This window comes from Leuresthes tenuis, unplaced genomic scaffold, assembly GCF_036924035.1.
Source record: "Leuresthes tenuis unplaced genomic scaffold, fLeuTen1.0.hap1 SCAF_14, whole genome shotgun sequence".
NCBI classification, from domain to species: domain Eukaryota; kingdom Metazoa; phylum Chordata; class Actinopteri; order Atheriniformes; family Atherinopsidae; genus Leuresthes; species Leuresthes tenuis.
This window is the reverse complement of record NW_027325368.1, coordinates 20,684,163-20,706,910: the sequence shown is the minus strand read 5'-3', so window position 1 is coordinate 20,706,910 and position 22,748 is coordinate 20,684,163. Positions and strand designations below refer to the sequence as shown.

The window sequence follows — 22,748 nt, the reverse complement described above, 5'->3', positions numbered from 1 at the left end:
CGGCGATAGTTTCTGCCCCTCCGCCTGAACACTGGTGGGAGAGCAAACATGTTCTAAGGCGTGGACTGAGTTACACAATAAGCCAATGGATCGATACAAATGTGAAAACACACACCATATACAGGTGTTTATCACAAAGATTATATCATATATAAAGCTACTGTGGGGGCTGTAGTACCACTTTTTACCACTAGATGGTACTGTAGTGTCTGTCTGACCTGGCAAGCAGATGATAGTAGAGCCAGGTTAAATAAATAAAACAACCAAAAGCGACTTTCAAATTCAAATTGATAACAATTTGAAAAATTAGATTAATAATAACACTTTTATTTGAAATATGCCCTTTTTTCCATGGTCTGCGTTAGGAATATCAGTGCGCAATCTCACAAGACGAGTTTCACGACTATTCTCATGACACTGAGCTACAGATGAATGTACGTGTCGGGAAGAACTGGTACAGTCTGTGAGAGGAAGGAAAACATAACAAAAGCATCCAGTTTCGGCAGTAAACTCAAGATATGGTTTTATGGTTAGTTGTTAGGCAGCCATTTTCTTGTCAGAAGCGATGTTTTTTCAGTTATACTTAACAGAACCTGCAGTACTTCCACCGGCAACAGAACTGGGGAGGTTAAATAACTTTATGCAACAGATAAATAGTAGACATGGTATCATGGAAAACTTATTTTTAAATAGCGAGCTTAAATTAATGGCTTAGAAAAAGTAAAGCGGGCATCATTTCACTCTTAATATTGGAGCTCTCTACATTAGCTTTTTCACATTTCTTAGTTGCAAACAGTTTGTAATTGTTTCAGAATGAGGGAGTCTTCAAAAGCTTGGAGGAAGCGTCCTCCTGAGGACAACAAATTTACTGTATATTCTCATCTAAGGGGTCAGTATCTGGAGGTTTGTCGAGCGGTTGGGGAAGACGATCGGCGACGGCTCCATTTGCTAGCTATGAAGCTACACACACAAGAAAAAACTTTGAGAACCACAGGTCCCGGTCATATGTGTTCCAGTCTGAATCGCATCCCGAAAACCAAATCGAGCAGCACAGCTAACCGCCATAAGAAGATTACAGCCGTACGTCTTTATATGCTCTGTACCCGTGGTTGCTGTGCTAGTACCCAGGTGTTCCTCAGGGCTTGTAGAAGCAGCAAGTGGTAGTTTAGTTGTCTTGTGTACAACTGAGTAACACAAAGTATCTTTCGCATCCTTAGCTGCGTTTTTAACCATGAGCTTTGCTCTAAAATCTGTTCATAAGTGTAATGCCAGCACAACACAGACGTTTAAAATGAGTTTCTCACCACTTTATTAGTGACCCCACTTTATTGAATAATTATAGACCCATCTCCAAGCTCTCGATTTTAGCTAAAGTTCTTGAAAGGCTGGTGAATGACCAGGTCAAGGACTACCTGAGCCTGAACAATATTTTATCTCCCTTTCAGTCAGGTTTTAGGAAGCGGCATAGTACAGCAACTGCTGCAATTAAGGTGATAAATGATATTGTGGAAGCCATGGATGCCAAGAAATACTGCACTGCCCTTTTATCGATCTTTCAATTTGAAGGCATTTGATACAGTCGATCAGAGTATTTTATGTCAGCGACTGTCTACCATTGGAATGTCAGACCATGCTGTTGGCTGGTTCTCCAACTACCTTTCCGGCCACAAGCAGTGTGTGCAGTCCGATGGTCTTAGCTCCGGGTTCCTAAACACTTTAAATGGTGTGCCGCAAGGTTCCGTCTTAGGACCCACTCTTTTTATTATTTATGTGAATGGGGTAGGCCAAAACATAAATGCATCTGTACATCTTTATGCTGATGATACCGTCATCTATTGTTGCGCATCTTCTGTCGCCCAGGTGTTCAAAGAACTGCAATCTGCTTTTGACACCATTCAGGCACAATTGTCTCATCTCAGGCTAGTTCTAAATGCAGGTAAAACTAAGTCTATGTTCTTTTCAAATAAAAAGAAGGTGCCTGCTGTTTTACCCTGTATTATGTCTGCTCAGGGTACCCATATTGAGTCTGTGGCCACTTATAAATACCTTGGCATAACATTGGACGATAGCCTTTCTTTTAAATGCCATATTGACCAATTACTGAAGAAACTTAAATCAAAACTGGTGTTTTTCTTCAGAAACAGAGCCTGTTTTTCTTTTAATGCAAGAAAACGTATTGTTGCAGCCACTTTCTTGCCACTCCTGGATTATGGTGATGTTGTTTATATGAATGCCTCTGCTCACTCCCTACATCTACTGGATGCTGCATATCACGGATCTTTGAGATTCATAACTGGTTGTAAACCCCTTACACATCACTGCACTTTGTACTCTCTCACTGACTGGTCTTCACTTTCCATGTGCAGAACCACCCACTGGTATCTGTTTATCTACAAATCCATCATTGGACTACTCCCCTCCTATTTGTCCACATACTTGACACGGAAACAGTCTGATCATAGCCTCCGGTCCCTGGATTTCATCACATTTGCCATCCCCTCAGTCCGTACTGAACTTGGCAAAAAGGCGTTCTCCTATGCTGCGCCTATAACATGGAACAGGCTCCAACAGAAGCTGAAGCTGTCCAGTTTTATTTCATTAGAGGACTTCAAATTACTTATAGGAAGGCTGGTGAGACAGTCAAGGGGGTCTGCACATGTACTGTACTTAACTAGTTCCTTTTTTCTTTAATTTTATTATTGCTAATTATCATATGTTCCTGTTTTGTTTTGTCTCTTGTACGTTCAGTTAATCTGTAACTTTGTGTTTTGCTGCTGCCTACCTAAAACAGGTCTCTCTTGCAAATGAGACCCTGGGTCTCAATGAGATTTTACCTGTATAAATAAAGGTTAATAAAAAAAAACAATAAAGACTTCCGGTTTAGACTTGAGCCCTTTTAGTGTTGGAACAGCCTCGACGCAAAAGTAATGTAGCGTCTTTTCAAAAGTACATTGTGGCGCGATAACTTCCACTTTAAAAATGGTCGCCATGGATAATGTTCACGTTCTAGCTCCTCATTACCTGGTGAATTTCACCGTTAAAGGAAACTCTCTCTCTCTATATATATATATATGTAGTGATGTATGAATAAAAATGGTGTAGGAAAAACTTGCACGAGCCAGAGTTTGAGACTACTGGATTAAAGGAGTCCCATCTGTATAAAAATACTCAAACATGCATATTCCCTTTTTTTAAAACTTTGGGTGTCGGTTAAGGTGATTAAAAAAATAATGAAAATGGCCAGAAAACTTGAAAAGCACATGAAAAACGTGGATAAATTAAAGGATAATGAATACATTTGTAACTAAAATAAGTGACTAAACACTAATATAATACCTATATCAAGAATCAAGTAAAATGTTGCAAAGTATTTCAAATAATGGATAAATGGCAGACAGTTATAAGTACATGGTACGTTCAAAAATAGTTAAATGTAACTGAAAGCTAACCAAATTCACTATTTAGCTACGACTATAAAATAAATAATTTAAAAGATAAAAGTGGTGAAAATGACCAAACTTGCCATTAATAAATTAAGATATATATAGAATTTGGAATGGGGGGGTGGGATTCTCACTCTTGCCTTCTTTCAAAACTTGAGAGCCCTGAAACTTTTTATGGCTAAACAAATAATCTTTCAGTTAAATCAGTCAGGAAATATACAAATAAATATAATCAATGGTAACAATGTTTGTTTTTCTGCACTCAACAGTTAAACAAGTTGATTTTCAAACAGGGTTGAGAACACATTTTTTACATGATGGGTGGTCAGAGCTGTGGGGGGGGCATGAGAGAAAGAAAGGTTGGAAATCGCAGACTCTGTGGATAACCCATAAATCTGTCATATATATATATATACGTACACATATATACATAAAGCCTGAAAGTGGACCAAAAACAAGATGATTTACACATGAACGCTCAAACTCTAATCCCAGAGGGAGGGGTGAGTGCTTTACTGGCACATATACACTGGCAAAAGAGGGAGTGAAACAAGAGAAGCAATAGGGAGTAATTGATATTTACAATTATTTAATTCATGTCAATTGTAGTTTACAAACGGGAAAGACACGTACCATTTCCAAGAATATACAAAGACACAAATTAGGTCTGACACAAATCTCTTGGGCAGGTTCCAATCAGAACGTTCGTGGGAATCAAGTGAATGCAGCACCATCACATCCTATTTTGAAGCCCAGTATTTGACCTACCAAGAAGTGTAACTACAGAATGAACTAAAACCAAAAGGTAAAATAAAGGTTCATCGCAGATGACTTAGTTTATTAAGAGGTGACTCACTCTCGCTTTCTTTGCCCCAGAATTAGCCGTCGTGTTACTGAGACGGATTCCAGATTTTTCTGAGGATCGAGGGAGAGCATTTCATCATTTTATATTTAACTGCAGGGATGGCTGATGTCCAGCTTCAGGAAGAAAAAAAAAATCAGTACCTCCGAGTGAGTGAAGACGACAAACACCGTGATGACGCGTGAAGTCTATTTAAAAGCACACGAGAAATGCCCTTGCATTAAAGCCATCTTTGTCACCTTTCAGTGGCCGTGAACCATTCTCCTTCACTGGGTCTTATTTTCCCACCCAGGTTGCGTGAAGAGGACCACCCATAGTATTTTGAGAAGTTTTATTTTTCTTATTTTTTTTCAGTATTTCTTACAACAATACAGACATCACAGATTACATAGTTTTACAAACACAAAGCACACCACCACCTTGGCTGCTGATGCTGCTGATGCTGCTGTAGAGGGGGAAATGCTGCGGGTTCTGGAGATTGCCAGTTCAGCCTTGGGTGTCCCGTTTTGTTTTTCAGAGCCTTCACTCATCTGTTAGCTTAGAAAGAACCTGCCCTTTGGACCTTTTTTTAAATTTTTTTTTTTGCAGCATAGCAGAATGAGAATAGAAAAGAAAAATTATTTTGAGACATGTAAGGGTAAAAAATAACAAAAGAAAAAAAATATAGTGTCTAGACTATGATCTGAGCATGTTGTTACCCCAGCTGACAGGAAGTAGGAATGGGGGTTAAAAGAAGAGTCTCAGCTTGACAATGTTTCAACCATTCGAGGAAGTCTTGGGCCGATGGGTAGCTCTCCATCCGATAAAACTAACACAGCGTGTGTGCTTCATGTTCAGATCTAGTTTTTCAGGGCAGTCTGCAGAAAAATGACACCACCTAAATCTTGACCGTCTAGTCTTGAGTAGTTTATACTTTTTTTTTATTTTTTATTCCTGTACATTCAAATAAAACTTCAGCAGATCTTCAAATGACTTTTTTTTTTCTTCAAAAATACAGAAGGCTATTTATTCCAGCCATTTTTTTCCCCTGGAACATTATTTCCAAACTCCTCCCAAAAAAGGACTTTGATATTATATATTTCAGTGTGTCCTTTGATGGCAATGTGTGTGTGTGTGTGTGTGTGTACACGTGTGTGAACTCCATGTCATTTACACTCAACATTGTAAACATACATAGAACTATATTACATGTGCTTGCACTGCATCTTGGAGGGGGGAGAAAAATTTGGTTTACTTCACTAGAACACCACAAAAGAAGGGACGAAGAAGAAGAAGAAGAAGAAAGGGCGGGGTTTGGGGAAAGAGAAGAAGTGGAAGAGCGAATGTTGAGCTCCTTTTCCAAAGGTTGAGGTTATTCTCAGTTTGGCTGAAAGCTTAATTTTAGTGAACTGTCCCCCCCCACACGCCTTTTTTTTTTCTTTTTAAATAGTTCTTTCTTTCTGAAACAAGCAACAGAAAAAAAACAATACAAACAAAACCAAAAAAAAAGCAAAGAAGCTTTTTATCAAGTCATGGTGGCGCCTGCTGTCCAGCACCACTGAAGGGATCAGGAAGAAGCCGGGCTAAGACAAGTTTTTCAATTCTAGAGCAAGAACATTCCTTTTAGGTCCATCAGCAGCAGGAAGCTGTCGGGTGTCAGCGGGGCTTGGCTGGGTTTTCAGGGTCTCCATTGGCTTTAAGTCCTTCAGTGGAAACAATGGTGTTACCCATCAGAGATTGCAGGTCTCTGTATTTTTCTTCTTCTTGTGTTTTCTAAGTGAACGACAAGGCCGTCAGCCAGAGTCAATGAGTGCTGCTCAGTCATTCGTTGAAACCACTTTTGCCCTCCACAAAGAAGTCACAAACACAGCTGTCTCGTCTCTGAACGCTCGTGCAGGGTTCGGTTCTACTGAGCCAGTCCACCAGAGAGAGAAAAAAACAAAAAAAAAACAACCAAAACAACAAATGGCGATCGACGGGAGAAGATGAACGGGCTGGAAAGATGAGGAGGCAGGGGGTTGTGCTCTTTACAAGTAGACACGCCTCAGGTCTCCAGGCGAGGTGATGGTGTTGCACTGCGGGCACAGCTTCTTGTTCCCCTGTGATGAACAGAAAGCGAATGGTTAGCTCGGCTTCTTGGAAAATTGTCGGTTTGTCAGTAGTAGCTGAATCCCTCGTAAAATGAGAGGGATGACATCATCACAAGTGACCAGTTTTACAGCGTTTTCACTAAATAGACATTTTACGGAAACATGACTTGTAAGTTACTTGAGAACAGAAAAATCCTTAGTAGCAGACCTAAAATCCCCCCCTTCTGTGGTGGCGAACGGATAAGGTGACGCAGGAGGCTCCTAGGTAATAATTCTATTAAAGCTCACCAATGCTTGACACATTTACCAACATCTGCGGTAACTCTCACTAACTCTACACCATCTCTTCCCTTCAGCCCTCTTCTTCTTCCTCTTCCTCTGCAATGCTTTGATAGCGTGCCATCTGCAGTAAAGCAGCAGGCGATAATATGCAACACAGGGCCAACAGTGTTACAAGATCCTGACTGGGTGGTCTGGACCACTGTCCTCCACCCCTGAGTGTTCAGCCCCACCAGCAGCCTGTTACTTCAATGCTGGAACAGCTGGCTGCAGGCGCATTCCTTCTGTTCATTTTCACCGTGTGCTGGTTATAGAACAAATATAAATGTCAGAAAATTTGTAAATAGATTAGAAACATCTGGACTCAATAAGGAGTGGATATTACCCCAACTGCTTATTTCATATCATATGTTCTCATAGCTAATAGAGAATTCAGTGTTTCTGTATCCCTGTGTGTGAAGTGATTGGGACTCTGAAGCGAATGCTGTCCGATACAAAGTGCCCTTTGGGTCAGCTGCACCAACGCCTCCCATGCACGGGCACGTAATCAGTGTACCGTACATTGGAGAGGTGTGGATGAAGGCGATTCTCCTGCAGAGTCTGTCCTCAAACCATGCATCCACCTTGTTTTTCCCTCTCTTGTGCGTTTGGTATGTTGTCTGTATGAATGGAGACTGATACGCATTGGTCGGTCCGCACAGTTCCACATATTTTGGCTGCATGTGTTGGACCTGCTGGACCCCTTGTGGACTGGTGAGAATGAAATCTGTGAGCGTGAGCAGCTTTACTGGGGATTTGGCTGCATTAAGAGGCAGTATTTAAAGTATAGCTAGAAACAGTTTTATGACAGTTAGGATGTGGGGCTATGGGTTATAACCCAAACATTAGCACGAATACCAAAATGCAACACACTTTAGGTGCTTTACCTTTCAGGAAGCATGTTTTGTCAACCACGTAGTTTTTCACTCAGTAAAATGAAGGCACATTAACCTCGTTTGTCCGCTTGCTCGTCAAATTTTCAGTAGTCTTGTTTGGTGAGGACGGTAAGCGTGAGTGGGTGTGTGTCTGTCACGCTGTACTCCAGCTGCCTCGCTCATTACAGCAGTAAGGGGCGGGGGGGGGGGGGGCGCATTTACTTTCATCAACCTGCTGCTTTTATAGCTGTCTCCAGGCTATAAGTTTAATGCCCCATACATTAGATCAGTGATGGCAGCGCACACACACACACACACACACACACACACACACACACACACACACAGAGGAAACAGGAACACCTTCTCTTTAATGATGAATCACAGTGCAAGTAATTCATAAAATATGCACCGACTGCTGTTTTGTTTGTACTCAAATTAAGTCCTTCATGAATCAGTATTGATCTTGGATTAAATACATGTTCCACACAATCATTACCATTAATACATGCCCACTTAAAGCTGAATAAGGGCCGAGCTCCTTACAGCCGTGTGCCTTATTTTACTTGGATTTACAATGCTTTTTTGATTTCCCAAAGAAAAGGACGATGCTCATTAAGAGCAATGGTAACAACTTTACCAAATCACATATGACAAGCAAGCATTTCCAGCTGCTTCCGGAATGAGCTGGCTGACAAAAACTGCTGTTTCCCTTGATATGATATCATATCCCAGATATTCGTAGAGATTTAAGGTAATTCCTTTAGAGCTCTTTCCATTTGACTCGTGTAGATGTCCACTGCAGTATTTCATTTTTTTCCCTTCAGGTAATGGCTATTATTTCTGGTGTAGACAAGTTGTCTTATAAAATACGTTCATCTACACACCAACGCTATTTAGATCAACCGAGAGCCACGTATATCCATATAATGGGAGTGAATGGGGCATAGACAATACAGCCTCTAAATAAGGCACAATCTGTCTTTATTTCACCAATACTTTAAGATAAATGAATGAACAAACGCGTGCTATTGCACTGTTAGTTCAGAGCTGCCGTGTTGTTGTTATTGGGGGCTTTCTACACTCTTGTCTTGTGGGATGACGTGATCGTCCCCTTTAATTTGTTTTAAACCAGTCTAAGAAAAAATGTCTGATTTACATTTCGGAGGTGCTTCAAAAACAGTTTGATCGTGAAAAATGTTGGTAACTCTGGACAAAACTAGGCTGCATCCCAACATCCATGCGAGGAAGAGCTAAAGTAGATAAAAAATAATAATGCTAGATGCTGAAGAAATTGGGAATGTCTTTGCTTTGGTGCATTTTTCTACATTGTTTACCTCAGGGCCGTAACCTGTAAATAATAGGGGCTGAAAAAACACGGAAAGAGGGATGAAACCCGACAGCAGTTTCTGATTTGTGCTTAAAGACTACTTCAATCTGAGTGTGTACGCATAACATTTTCTCCCCGTGTTTGGACATCGTTTCTGTAATTATATGCTCACATATACCCTTACAACTATCTGTGATTTCCTTTCCTGGTGGGTAAAAACTGGCAACTAATATCCCAGGTAGTGAGAGGGGGCTTGAGGGAATTGGGAGACAAGCAAAGTTAAACAAGAAAACTGCGAGTCGGGGAGATAAGATAATAGCAGAGAAATCAGAGAGAGAGCCAATGAGTAGACTGTTTATCCTCCCAGCAGAAGGGAGCATGGTTTATTTCTACGCTCCATTTACCACATTAGCACCAGCTAATTACACTCTACTGAATATATTAGACTAACTAATAACCAACAAAATCACAGAGGTGTGTGTGTGTGTAGACCTGCGGCACTTTGCAGAAAACATTGGAGATTAGCGTTGACCACTTTATTCCAACATTTTAAGGAGCCTATTGGGGACTATTCCATCAACGCTTTTCCTCTACTGAGACTGTAAGTGTTTCCACTGCCTGAACTGTGTGTGCAGTGAGAGAACAGGTCATTTGGGGAATATTCCATTTTAGTCTCTCCCCACGGGGCACGAGTACAGAGAGAAACTCACCAACTATGAAATGAGGCTGCAATAACTGCATATCATGAGGAGTTGCCCTGCAGAAAAGAGGAGTTAGCGAGAGTGTGTGTGTGTGCGTGTGATCCAGTTTGAGCATACCAGAGTCCTGAGCCAGCACTCTTCACAATGGACGTGCCAGCACTGAATGGAGGTGAGCGGCATCGTGTAGGAATCCTAAAACGAAAAAAAGAACACAAGAAAAGAAGTTCAATTACACCAAATTCACAGGACACACACATGCCGGTTATTAACAGAGTTTCAGCACTGTACATTCCCTGTCAAATCCACAACATCAGACCACAATCTATGGCAGGACACAGCCATCAGCCATGAAACCACTGAGCAAGGCAGCACAATAGGGAGCCACAGAACCAGCATCCTGCAGGCCACACAACCACACACAGACTGGCAAGACACCGGGCAAGCAACGACCAGAGATGGAACAAGGCGGGCACAGGGGGAGAATGCGGGGTCAAGCCGTGAAGGAGTGCCAATTTCTTTTCCTCGTGAAAAAGAACGAAGAGATGACGGGGGAATGGTGGGGTTAAAGGGAGGAAGACGAGTGGAGGAGGGAAGGAGGGAGTGCCTTACCCTCCGTAGGGGCTGTGGGAGGAGCCTCTTTATGCTGCTGCTGTAGCCACCAATCACAAGGCCCCTGTACAGGCAGTACAGGCCGAGGGGGAGGGACTTAGGGTGCCTCTCTCCGACCTCATTGGCCAGTGGCCGGGACCCTGGCCACGCCCCTATGCTCTTGATCTCTGCGCCTGTTCGGATAGCAGGCTTTCTCTGCGGAAGGAGGGGGGGGTGGGGGAGGAGAGGGGGGAACGAAAGGTGGCAGCTAATCACAGAGCCGTACTGATCGCACACACACAAACACCAAAGTGCGACAAACACGACACACACACACACATACCAACACTAACAGATGCCGAGGTGACTGCTGCACACTGAGGTACGACGCTAAGCACGATAAAATGTGTGACTGGTTCCAAAATTATGTGTGATTCACGCAAACTGTGTCCGACGCTGTCAAAGGACGACTGCATTAAGGGGAGCTTGATAAGCGGTCAGCACACCTTCTGATCACCTGATTCCCAAACAATGCTTCTACAGGTTTTTCTGAAGGTCTTTCAGAGAGCTTCGGACATCAATGCTTTATTCCCTCATTTTCAGTCCAGTTTTTTAACCTGAACATTGGCAGCGGAATTGTTTTAGTTTTTTTTTACCTTTTAGCAAAGACCTATGATTCTTTCAGGCATTAAAAAAAAGCACCTGACTCAAGGGGTGAACCAGGGATGTGTCTTGACGTGACAGACGACTTCGAGAACCAGTTTTAAATTGTATCTTTAGGCGCTTTGTTTCTACCAGCCTGTCACAGAAAGTCATCAGGTTAGTTGCATCTGATGATTCCCAAAGAGATATTGGCTTAAAAACTTGGAATATCTGGGAAACAGGGAGAAAAGGCTGAGCTATGTCAAATGACACAAGAAGTGAACTGAAAATCAGTGGCAACAGGTCTTATGGAGGGATGAATCCTCCCCAGAGTCTGGAACTCAACATTACTGAAGCAGTGTGGGATCATCTGACAGAGAACAGAACAAAAGGCAGCCGACATCCAAAGAAGAGCTTTGGAATGTACCAAATATTGGCTTACTAAGCTTCTCAGAATTGTACAGTTTCAGTATTTGTCTTATAAACTTCACTTCTATTTATGTCTCGCTGCATCTTTTTCTGGTTTTTCAGGGAATATATAAAGAAACAAGTGGCGGATCGAGACTTTTGAACAGTTGAACATCTTGTTCTTGTAACCCCGGTTAATCGAGGTCTGAAAAAAGAACGAAGAGATGACGGGGAAAAAAACCCCCAAAAAACTAGCTGTCAATATTGACTTCACAACTTACAGAAATCTTAACGTCAGCATAGAATTACACTTCCTTAAATGACCAGTAGATGGTGGTAGGTACCTACTGAAAACCCCGAGCATCAACGAGACACAAGAAAGGAGCATAAAAAGGAAATCTGTTTGAACTTGAGAGGAGTGCCGTTTCTCACTGTGTCCTTGTCACAAGTCGCAACGCTGCTACAAGTGTTCTGCGTATACTTGGAGGCTGCAGTGCAAATCGCCGCCTACTTCAAAATGTGTCCCCTCTTACCAACAAGCGAGAGTAATCTGATGACTTTTAGATCAGACCAAGTGACAGGAAGGGGGCACAGAGACAACTCAAAGACAGACGGAGACAGATTAGATGGAAGACGTCCGAGTGTGTACACATATTGTGTTGCTCTGTATGCCTCGGTGTGTGCGTGAGAGATAAGGGACAGTGACGGATGAGCGGAGAAGAGCCATGTGTCCGCTGGGCAGTGAGTGATCGATCGCTGTGCCTTGCCCTCCGTGTCACCCCGGGCACCCAGCGACCTTTAGGAAGCACAGGCGTTGGTAATTACCTGCTTTACACACACACACACACAAACACACACACGCAGCACAAACCCAGGATGCCGACGCTGCACTGTCCACAAGCTTGAAGGATGACAGGATGGGTGCTGTATATAAAAGTGGGGAACACAAACGCTGATGGGATTTAAGTACAACTGAACATCTGAAGAGCATGAATGTCCCTCGGTCTGTCTGATACTGTCAGAGAACGAGATGTCGCTTATCTTATCGATCTGTGAGCTGATCAATCAAAACGAGCTGCGAAGCACAGGAGAGTCTGTTCACTTCAACTGCTGCTATTTTATGCTCAATCCTCATCATGTACTGCAAAGTCATGAGAATAGATCAAATCATTTGAATATCTGTGGTTGAGCAGTATCTGAAGCGCTTGCTTTAAATCAAATGGTATGTTCGAGGGTTTTTCGACCCAAGCAGTTCCAGTGCTGGTTAGACTGGTTAAAACTGGTGCTACAGTAGCAACAACTCTGCAAGGCCAGAGCAAAAAGTGGTGCTTAGGTTGTAGAGACCAATCAGACTAACTAAACTGTTGTGACCACGGCGTTTAAAACTCAAGAGACCCAATAGGAAACCATAAAAAAGCTGAGCTTCAACATGGCTGTGAAGTCGAAGCGGCAGTGGAGGAACATGAGCACATGTGGCTCATTGCTAGTTCTTTATAGAACCAACTTAGAACTGGCACCAATACCGCCCCGAACCAGCACTGGAGCAGCTTTGGTCAACAGCAGGTAAAAAGTTTGTCTCGAGGACCATTCATGCCGGCAGACAATCCAGTCAACTAGCAAAGCCATGCAAAGAGCTACAACCACCATCACACAACCAGCACCAGCGAACACAGATGGAGCTTTCACAAAGGGAGCCAATGAGATTCTCATAGCTCCAATACACACACTTATGCAGCACCAGCATCCAGCATACAGTACAGCAGTGGGACAATAACACTGCTGGATTTGCGCCTGAAGAGCAAAACAAAAGTGGGCAAAAAGGCAGAGTAGAGGGAATTGTGTCAGTTAGTGGACAGAATTTACACTGACTGTGAAAGTCAGGTTAAACCTGCAGCTCTTCCCAAAACGACAGCAGAATATCCACCAGCATCAGTTTGGAAATCTGCTCAAAGGATAGAAGGAGGGTACTCCTAATTTAGCTCAAACAGAGCAAAAAAAGCTGTATCCTACATGAAATTTCCTCAAAGTTATGAAGAAATTACTATTAAAAACACTTAATTGGGAAAACCAATCAAAACCATTCTTAGGCCGTGGTAATAGTAGAAGTTCATGAAATGCTATACTCTTGTACAAATGCTGGATACTCCCGTTAAGGGTTGACGCATGGACAGACGGACACCATTCATATGAATGTTATACTCACCATGCAGATGAGACACTTGTATCGGTCCCCTCGCAGGATCTGCTTCTCCAGCTCTCGGATTCGGGCTTTCAGGGCCTCCATAGTGGTAGCCGTGGACTCCTCCTCCGTCACCCTTTAGCAAAAGATGGGAAAGTTACAAAGATTTTAGGATTACGTTCATAACAACAGCCAGCGAAAAAGTCAGTCCAACAACCACAAAGGAAAGGTTCTAATGACAGCTGCTACAAACGGCCTTTGCTAATTACTAATTACTATAACAAAATACCTCAAAAAACACTTCAGATTATTTGGTGTGAATTTCATCTTGGGGCGGCTTTGCTCAGGTCACACATTAGAGCGCCCACTGCTGGATCACAAGGCACACCGCCTCTCCAAGATGCATGCAGCTCACAGTCTGAGGCACGCACAGATGGCTTTTTTTTTTTAAACTTTATTAGAAAATGCAGCTAATGTAAAAGTGTATCATCGTTTCTACGCACATGCCGCGCCACCTTTCTCTCTTTTTATTCAACATCTACTAAACACAACTCTGTTGAACCTTTTCACACGTTAAGTTGAATCTTATCACACAACTTTGCGTATTGAAATCCTTTTGTCCTTATTTACCCGACTGCGTCCTCCACGGACCATTTTTACCACATTTACATTCACCTGATATTAGCTTCCTCTCAGACTCCACCCACCTAATCACTCCTTCGATCAAGCCACTTCCCAACTTCAAATCTCTTGTGTCCCCTACATGTTTTCCTGACTGTCCCTTTATAATTTCCCTTTGGGATAAAGTATTTTTTCATTGAATTTCCATATCCATTTCCCTGTCCTCATCTTCACATTTCCATACTCCATCTCACTCCTCTAGCTGTCTTGTATTCCATCCAGCATCCTTCCTTTCTTCCCGTCTTCCAGCAGCCTGTGACTAATGCGTTGCATGATAACTGGAAATGTGCATTTAACACTGTCCAACAGCATATGAAGCAGCCATAACTAAATCAATACCAACGATGCACAGACCACAACGTTGATGATAGTTCGGTGCAGAGAGACGAGCCGGCTGATGTTTACTGTAGCGCGCCGCTCGTTCTCTGGCAACAGAAGTGTGTGTGTTAACGCAGTGTGTGTGTTTATGGTGATGTGGTCATTTTGCAGCCTGATAGCTTGCTGATCTATGGTATTGATCTGGCTGGGGAAGGACAAGCGGTGAGAAAAGGAGGGAGTGTGAGAGTAAAAGAGCAGTAAGTGGCTGTGTGTGTGTGTGATTTAATTTGCTGCCTCCTCAAACAGCAGAAGGGAACAGCTAAAGGGATGGACCTTCTGTTTTTGCTTGTGCAGCAGCTGCAGTCACATGTATTTGACTCATCAGACAAACTTTTTAAAACAAGTTACATATTTAAACTGAAGATGACGATGAATCTTTCCCGTTTGCCACGTGATTGCCCGACACTTTACACAGTGGTTCAGCATAACTTTGTAAATCTGACTACGTTAAAATAAATTATTCGGTACAATGCATTGAGGTACCCATTCTTATTATCCAAGGGAAAAAAATAGGTTGAAAGTTTCTAAAAAAGGGACAAACCCCCCTCTTTACTTCCTTATAGTGGATTGGTCCACTCCAACAGTCTGAACTGCTTTTTCCCCTCGAGCTTAAAAGGTGGTTGAATGTTGTGCGTCAATACAGTCATTTGGATTCCACCTGCTACTTTTAAACAAAAACTAGCTTTGCTACCAGAAGAATTAAGAGGGCCAAGCAAAGGAAAGACAACTGTAGCAGCTGATGCAATTTCCTAACCTCGATCTTTGGGGAAAGCGCACCTGCACCTGCTCCTCCCTGTAACCCCATCACCCTCCCATGTCTATAAAGACTGAGCCTGGCTCGCCCCCTCCCCGCCCTATAAACTGCTTTACCCTCTCCTCTTATTAGTCCTGAGCTTGTAAAAAGCCATTTAGCCTTGATTAGCCTTCTGGCTTATAAAGCAGCAGTGGACCCAGGGCTGGACAAAGCTGGACAAAGACTGTCCCTCGAACAACGGAGTGTCTTTCATTTAACAGCTCTAGTAAATCCCTCTGTGGCTCAGTCACAAAAAAACTCTGCTTAGGACTCTATTTGCCTCGTCTGAAGTCATTTAAAGATAGAGGGAAAGAAAATACATTTGAAATGTAAATTGTTCTTGGGAACAAAAATAATTAATGAGCTGGACAGTGTGTCCCAGGATTTCAATAAGAGGAAGTCTCATGAACAGACTGACCTAATTTACCCGTCATTTATCCCACCTGATGAGTACCTGCGCCCATGTTTCCAGTCTTCCTCGGGCCTTCAAACACATACGTGCTGTAATGTGTTGTCGGGGCTGAGTGAAAGCAGCTACTGGAAACGGTAAAACCACGGGGGTGTAAGGACTGACGCACATGTTAAATGACTTTGATAACTTCGGCTTGAATTGAATCTTTAGGTTGAGTTCTCACGTTTATTAGAGACTGCGATCAGGAAAGAGATGTTAACCAAGAGATTTAACTCAGTTCTGTGATGTGATTCAGGATCATTCACCTACAGACAACCCGAGCCCCTCCACCTGATTTTTAACTGCAAAAACATTTGAAATTGGAGAGAGCGGAGCTTCTATCTCTAACAAAGGATCTTTGGCTAAGTTCAATTTTCATTTTGGCTTTTCCTCAAGTTACTTGTGGCTTTCTTGTTAATTATCAACAACTAATTATGTATCTAATCTGCTTCCCTTTGTTTGCAAATCCAACTGGCAAGGGACAACTGAGTGAGGACCAAAAGTGGGAATTTTGCCCACTTAATATCTAGTCCATTAATCTCTGTCAATAAACGGAGGCATGAAGATATAACTGGCACGATGTGAAGCTTGTTGGTCTTGGAGCCGAGCAAATCTGGGAGTTTTCCAACCTGAATTATAACGGAAAAACTTCCCGAACCCCAACCGGTGTCATACAAAGTGAGCGGTACTGTTAACCGTGTCTGTCGGTACAACAGCGTGAACGCTTGCTTCCCTCAGAGCATCGCAGGTGCTCAGCGGTTAGCTGCTGTGCAACACTTGCTCCACGGCTGTGTTTGAGTGTAAGTTATGAGCTTTTGTGAGCACTCAGGGACGAAGCTCTGGCCTGTTCCGAATTAATTTGCGGCCTTGGTCTAAAGACCTGATATCATAAAATTTCTTAAACTTTACACAGCATATCACTGCTCCAAGTTGCCCCAAAGGGCCCTCTGCACAGTGTGTGTGTGTGTGTGTGTGTGTGTGGAAAGAAAGCGTATTTCCATTTCCAGTTATCCCTGTGGCAGAAAGCATGCAAGTAAGCCCAACAGAGACAGATAGATGGCTCTGCCTCCCCTCTATTTAGCGCTCTGTCCCCAACGTGTGCCGGGCTATTTCTCATTTCATTAGTGTGGGTGTGTGTGTGGCTGAAGATCTCTACCATCTATCTCAATCAGCTCCGTGTCTTCATCTGCCGTCTTTCTACATTTTGGCCTCGTTCAGCTTCTCTCTCAGCACGGGAGCACAGAATTGGTCAAATTAAACAGCAATTAATTTTAAAAACTATTCTGGTCCAACGTCGTTATTCTTCCATGTAGGGAAATAAATCTCACATGTATGTGCTGCAAAAACAGCAGCTTGAAATCCCTTTCGAGCATCATTCTGTGCTGCACCCCCTTAACCAAGGCCTTAACTACACTGACACACCATGATAAAACATTTAAGTCACTATTGATTTCTCCCTGCCTGTGTGTGTGTGTCTGTGTGTGTGGGGGGTGGGGGGGTCTCAGACAGCAAAAGGCAAGGTGGCTGAGGTTCAGTGAAATCTTGGAAGTGAGAGGAATTGAGACAGAGGAAGAGACGGACAAAAAGAATGGAGAAGAGATGGAAGAGAATAAGAGAAATGCAGCACAGCGGCCATGAGACAAAGCTAAGAATGAGAGAAGAAATGGTAGAATGTGGGTGGGTGGGTGTAAAGGGGGGCAGAAATCTAGCTTCATCACTTCCAAATTGAGGACAGATTCAATTATTTGCAGAAACCACATGGAAATCACTCAGCATTGTTCCAGCTGGAGCACCAAATTTGGCAGCAATCGCATTGGCGGCATTGGAGGGGCCATTTATCTTGGAGGGGAAAGAGCGTCTCAGGCGTTGTATGCGTATATGTATGTATGCGTGTGTGTGTGTGTAAGGCAGAGAGAGAGGGAGAGAGAGACAGAAAGAGCTCATTTATCTTGCAGGGGAATGAGCAGGGGAACGAGGACGCCCCGGGAGGCGGCCAGATCATTACCCATCTGGGATCAGAGACAGAGAGAGATTTCACTAAGGCTACCCTGCGCAAAGCACCCCACACACACACAGACACACACACACACACATATATACACGTGCACAATGTATCAATGTAACAAAAGGAGACAAATCTCATTTTCATTTGAGGACGGGAGGGCACAGAAGCTCCACAAATACGCGCATTTATAGCAAGCGGAGAGAAGTGAGGCAGGGAATTGTTCCAGCCAGGCAGCTGACTGCTTGTTCCAATGCAATCATTCAGCATCTACTTGGCTTCCTTTAAATGGATACTTAGATTAAGGCATGTTCTGCTCCAGGTGGCCACTAAAGCCTGAGCTAGAACATCATGTTGCATCACGCACCAACATTTGTGCCACACAAAAAGTCTGAGTGGGGGGGGTATTCAGAGGAGAAATTTAGACAACCAAAACCTTTAGACAGCAAAACGCTCTGTGTTGTCCTGCTGCTGCCTGCAAAGGTTTGGGATTCCTGAGATGCTCGTCATGGGAGAATCCATCCTTTTTATTTTTGATATTTTAATGTTATAAATGCCGACTCTTGGACGCATCTCTTTCCAGTTATCAGCCTCAGACAGACGGGAGACGGTTCATAGCAGCTGTGCATGTTTGCTGTAACGAACCAGCAGCCTCCTCTGAAAGCCGCGCCCACACAGTCAACATACTATAACCCAAACTATAACAGTGACGACGTTCTCTCTGTCACCTACTTTTCGATCTCGCTGTTTTTACAGGTGCGTGGGACGCAGGAGGAAGAGGAGGAAGACGAAGGAGTGCTGGGGTCGGCCTTGCTGCTCTCTCCGTTGCTCGTAGAAGGCATCTCTGTAGACACAAGCAGGTAACACGGGTCATTCTGAGCTCCTCACCACGGCGGAGAGCTCACATGCACGGTGAGCAGTGAGGACGCAGCATCATGCAGGACCATGCAGCAATGAGGACGCCTCCTTCTTCAGGGCTATGGCTCAGCTCATCACACCTTTGTGTGAGAAATGCTAAGTCAAGTGCTAAATAACAGAGACTCATTCTGCTCGCTTCATTCCAAGGCTTCACTATCAAAGTCCTTGATATGCACCTTCCACAAAATAAATAAAAACAGTTGCATTTCCTGCCCTCTGCGTTTCATTGACTTATTTTCAACAAGCACACGCCGCAACTTTGCTTTCTTAAAACGAAATAGTTGATTACACCGCTTGTGTCTTCATAAAAAGGTCTGAGCAGTGCGTCGTACTTACCATCGTTGGCCCATTTGGAGAATTCAGGCGTTATTCTGTTAGAAGGCATTCCGCCGCTGTGACAAAAAGACACGAGTGTCAGTGAGAGCGATCGGCTCAAAGGTGCTTTCCATCGTGCAAACTGTACTATTCTGCCAGAAGGCGAGGAGCAGCCATACTTGAGCACAGCTCCCCGTAGCGCCTCCCGCTCCCTGGCTTCTCCTTGGTCCTCTCCGGCACCGGAGCAGGGGATGATGTCGGCCTCGGTGTACTGGGCTTTGCCGTACTCCAAGGTGTCGTCTCCGTCCACATCGAGGTCGGCGTCGCTGTCCGCTGCGCTTTCTTTAATACTACATGTGGCAAAACCTGTTCCTGCGGACAGAGAAGGGACAATTTTAAGCTTGGCTTTGGTTTAAAGGACCACAGGATGGTTTAAACTGTCAGTGAGCATTTACACTCCCTAATTTTGAAAAGCTTTTTTTTTTTAAACTTATCATCTGTGGCGGAGAAATGTCTTAAGTACTGCGAAAAAGTACAGCTAATATCTTCTTTACTTTTTTGTCTGTCAAACTGTGTTATTTTTGTGGATGCGGCTAAAGAAACGGAGGAAAAACAAATGTCTTTGTGACAGGCCGCTTGTAATAGATACAATTTAACATGAGTCCTTTACTAAGTTGTCTGTGATGTGTCGACAACACTGGTTTATCTTTAGATGAATGATTCATAGGCCAGTGAGGCTGTTAAAAATGATAAAAAAGCAGCCAGTGCCCAAAGGAAAACTCTGGAAGACCTTCAGAGAACGCGGAGAACTATTGCTCTAGAACACTTTAAAGGACTGCAAGAAAATGTTGTTTCTTTGAAGCTAAATCTAAATGTATGAGGGGTGACTTTTACACGGTTCTGTATACACTAGAAAAGAGACAAAAACTGTCTGGCACTTTATTCTTTATGACTGAAGCGCAGTCCTTTCACATTATAAGCGTCTGCTCCTCAGTCAGTTATTGGTGTCACGTGTTTTAAAAGCCATCAACATTCACAAATTATGGCAAGATATGTGCTGAATAAAAAATAAACCTGCAACAAGCTCCTGTCCAAACCAAATTAAACATGTTTAAATAAGCAGAGGACAGATGAGGAAAAAGAGTGAGATGTGGTCGGAGAAGAGAGAGACAGCCTTCACACATTGGGGTGAGCTGATGGAGGCTGACACTTTACCCATCAGCCTTTGAGAGAGAAGGGAAATGTGTGTGTGTGTGTGTGTGAATGACAGTTCTATAAACCGAGTGATGAACGCCCAGACAAACCCTCACCACTGCCTGACTGCTCCCTTCAGCTCCACTTAACCACCGAGTCGGCCGTGTGTGTGTGTGTGTGTGTGTGTCCGTCACTTAGAGATGTCTCCTCAGTGTTTGTTTGAGACTGTCTGTCCCTCTGTCACTTAGGCACCGTCTCTCCAACCCTTTGAAAGGGCGCGTGTGCGCACACACACACACACACGAGTGTGAGCATGTCTTCCTGTCACTTAAACCATGTCTATCTACCAGGTAAAGGTAGGTAGGTGTGTGTTTGTGTTCAGGTGTGTATGTCACTTCCACCCTGACTGCTCTGACCGTGTGTGTGTGTGTGTGTGTGTGTGTGTGTTGTGACTGAAGCTGTCTGTGACTGTCTGCCAATGACAGGCCTGACAGCCATCTTATTTACACCTATTCCAATTTCTACAAGCTCTCAGCTGGACTAGTGTGCTGCGTGTGAGTGTCTGTGGGGGACCAGACAGAGTCGACACCCTTCTTATTTAACCCGCCTGTCCCGGTGCGTGTGACTATCAATACTACACTTCTTATAACAGTTGTTCTCAGTGCACTGCTGCATCTCACAGCTCTGTGGTCTCTCTGTCAGGGTGCACATCAGCCATTTGGGCTTGTCTCCAAGGATTTTCTGAGGTACAAGCATCAGCTGCAGATTTCTCTTCCACCTCACTCTGTAATTCAGTCAAACTCGAGAGAAGCCAGGACCAGGAGCCAGGAGAACGCAGATGGTGGGTGCTACCAACTAAAATCCACTGGGATCAAAATGCGCCATCAATGAGCAGTTTTTACAGGTGCTGAAGTTTTTCTGTGATAAAAAAAGATTGTATTTATGAATGATGGCTCACAGGCAGCACTAAGCTCAACCTGTCGTTGATACAAGGGGGTCACAAATGGTTTTTTCAGGGCAGGGGGGTTATTACTTATTACTAATAAGAGTGGTCATGATCCATGGGGGGCAAACACGGTCAACGTTCCAGTTTTGAGTAGAAGTCATGCTGCAAAAGCACTGGATCCTACATTTGCCGCTCATTCATCTGATCTGAATGAGTGGCCACTTAGATGAACTCCAAACCTCTAGTGCACTATTGTGTGTGTGTGTGTAAAGAAGCAGTGGGTTGCGCATTGTGCATAAGCATTTTAACCTAACTGCAGTTGCACAAAACCGAGCTTCACTCCGGGCTCATGTCTGGCTCTTCTGCACGTGCTCCAAACCTCCATCTTTTTTGTATAAACAGCAGTAAAAATCAAAGTGTATGATCCTCAATCCAACTTGATACAGCCCCCATGAAGCTGCTCTCATTCACGCATTTGACCGTTTCTTTTCTCAGGCTAAACACGCAGATGTTGTGATTAAACACGAGCCCTTTAACGCTCTGTGTCCACCTGTGGTCAGTGAAAGCATTTCCAGACAGCTCTGCTCTAATAAAATCCTAATTTGTATAAATCAACAATCTTTATGTTGCACTGGTCCCACTAACCTACAATCCGGCTGACTCCTCTTTTGGAATATAATCTGAACAATCTCTGGATGTTTTGCCGTATCACAGCAACTTTCACCTGAAATTCCACCCAGGATGCCACATGAGCTGATGTGTGCGTCCGCACACTGCAGATGTGTTTAGTGTGGCCCGTTAGCTCTGAACGTGTGTGATCCTCGTACTTCTATCTGTCCCTCTAAGCAGTCTTGGCAGGCCAATCTAATCTGGCCAGGGAAAGGTCAGCCTCACTCTAACTGCCTTTCACTCACATTATGCATCGATGCCCCCCTCCCCCACTTTTTCCTCTTTACCTTTCTTTCTCTTTACCCCTCCTTTCTTCACTTTTTCCCCTCCCTTGCGTATAATCGCTCCTTCTTTTATTGTCTTATATCTTACACAATTCTCAAACCCATTCCGTTGTCACTTTTTTTCTTTTCTTTCTCTTTAGGGTTGTTTATTTATCTATTTTATGGTATCATTCCCCTTTCATCTCACAGAGCAGTCTCCCCTTTTCTCTGCCACATACGATGAATCAATACACACGCATACTTACTCCTCTACATCAGTCTTGGTCTGTCTCATTAGCACACCCATCTCCGTATATCGCGGGCTCTTTAACACGTTAACCACACATTTCATCCTCAAGAGTCGCACGGCCATGACAGCAATGAAAGAGACCCTTAATTTACATACACGTCACCACAACAAGGCCACGGGTACAGATCTGAACAGGCAGGCAGGATCAAAGCCCTCATCAGGCTGACTGGCAGCCCGGCTCAACCAATCGACCGACCTCTGCAACATCCTGTTACCATAGCAATTATCAGGACCCCCTAAGAAGCAAAGAGGGAGGTGTGTCAAAGGTCACTGCGCTATCTTTCTGCCATTTACAGGTCACAGAGAGAGGGGGAGCCATGGGGATAGGGACGCAGACACAAAGGCATGAGACGGTCATCTTTGAAGTTCATGTACAAAGCAGAGATTTCTCCTCTTCTCAATCCTTCTGGGCC

General features: G+C 43.7%; 1 protein-coding gene across 8 annotated transcripts in view; it reads right to left on the bottom strand.

Annotated features, from left to right (window-relative positions):
• Positions 1–4,621: 4,621 nt before the first annotated feature.
• Positions 4,622–22,748, bottom strand: part of rnf220a (ring finger protein 220a) — a 157,194-nt gene continuing 139,067 nt past the window's right edge. For 4 of the 8 annotated variants that reach the window (XM_072364645.1, XM_072364644.1, XM_072364642.1 and 1 more), the window contains exons 9-15: positions 19,133–19,325; positions 18,975–19,030; positions 18,453–18,564; positions 13,440–13,551; positions 10,208–10,402; positions 9,716–9,790; positions 4,622–6,383 (exon numbers count right to left, since the gene is read on the bottom strand). In XM_072364645.1, the coding sequence (XP_072220746.1) occupies positions 6,312–6,383; positions 9,716–9,790; positions 10,208–10,402; positions 13,440–13,551; positions 18,453–18,564; positions 18,975–19,030; positions 19,133–19,325 (815 nt within the window). In that variant the 3' untranslated portion in view covers positions 4,622–6,311. The remainder of the gene's footprint in view (positions 6,384–9,715; positions 9,791–10,207; positions 10,403–13,439; positions 13,552–18,452; positions 18,565–18,974; positions 19,031–19,132; positions 19,326–22,748) is intronic. The other 4 variants (XM_072364648.1, XM_072364646.1, XM_072364647.1 and 1 more) reach the window with 1 other exon arrangement.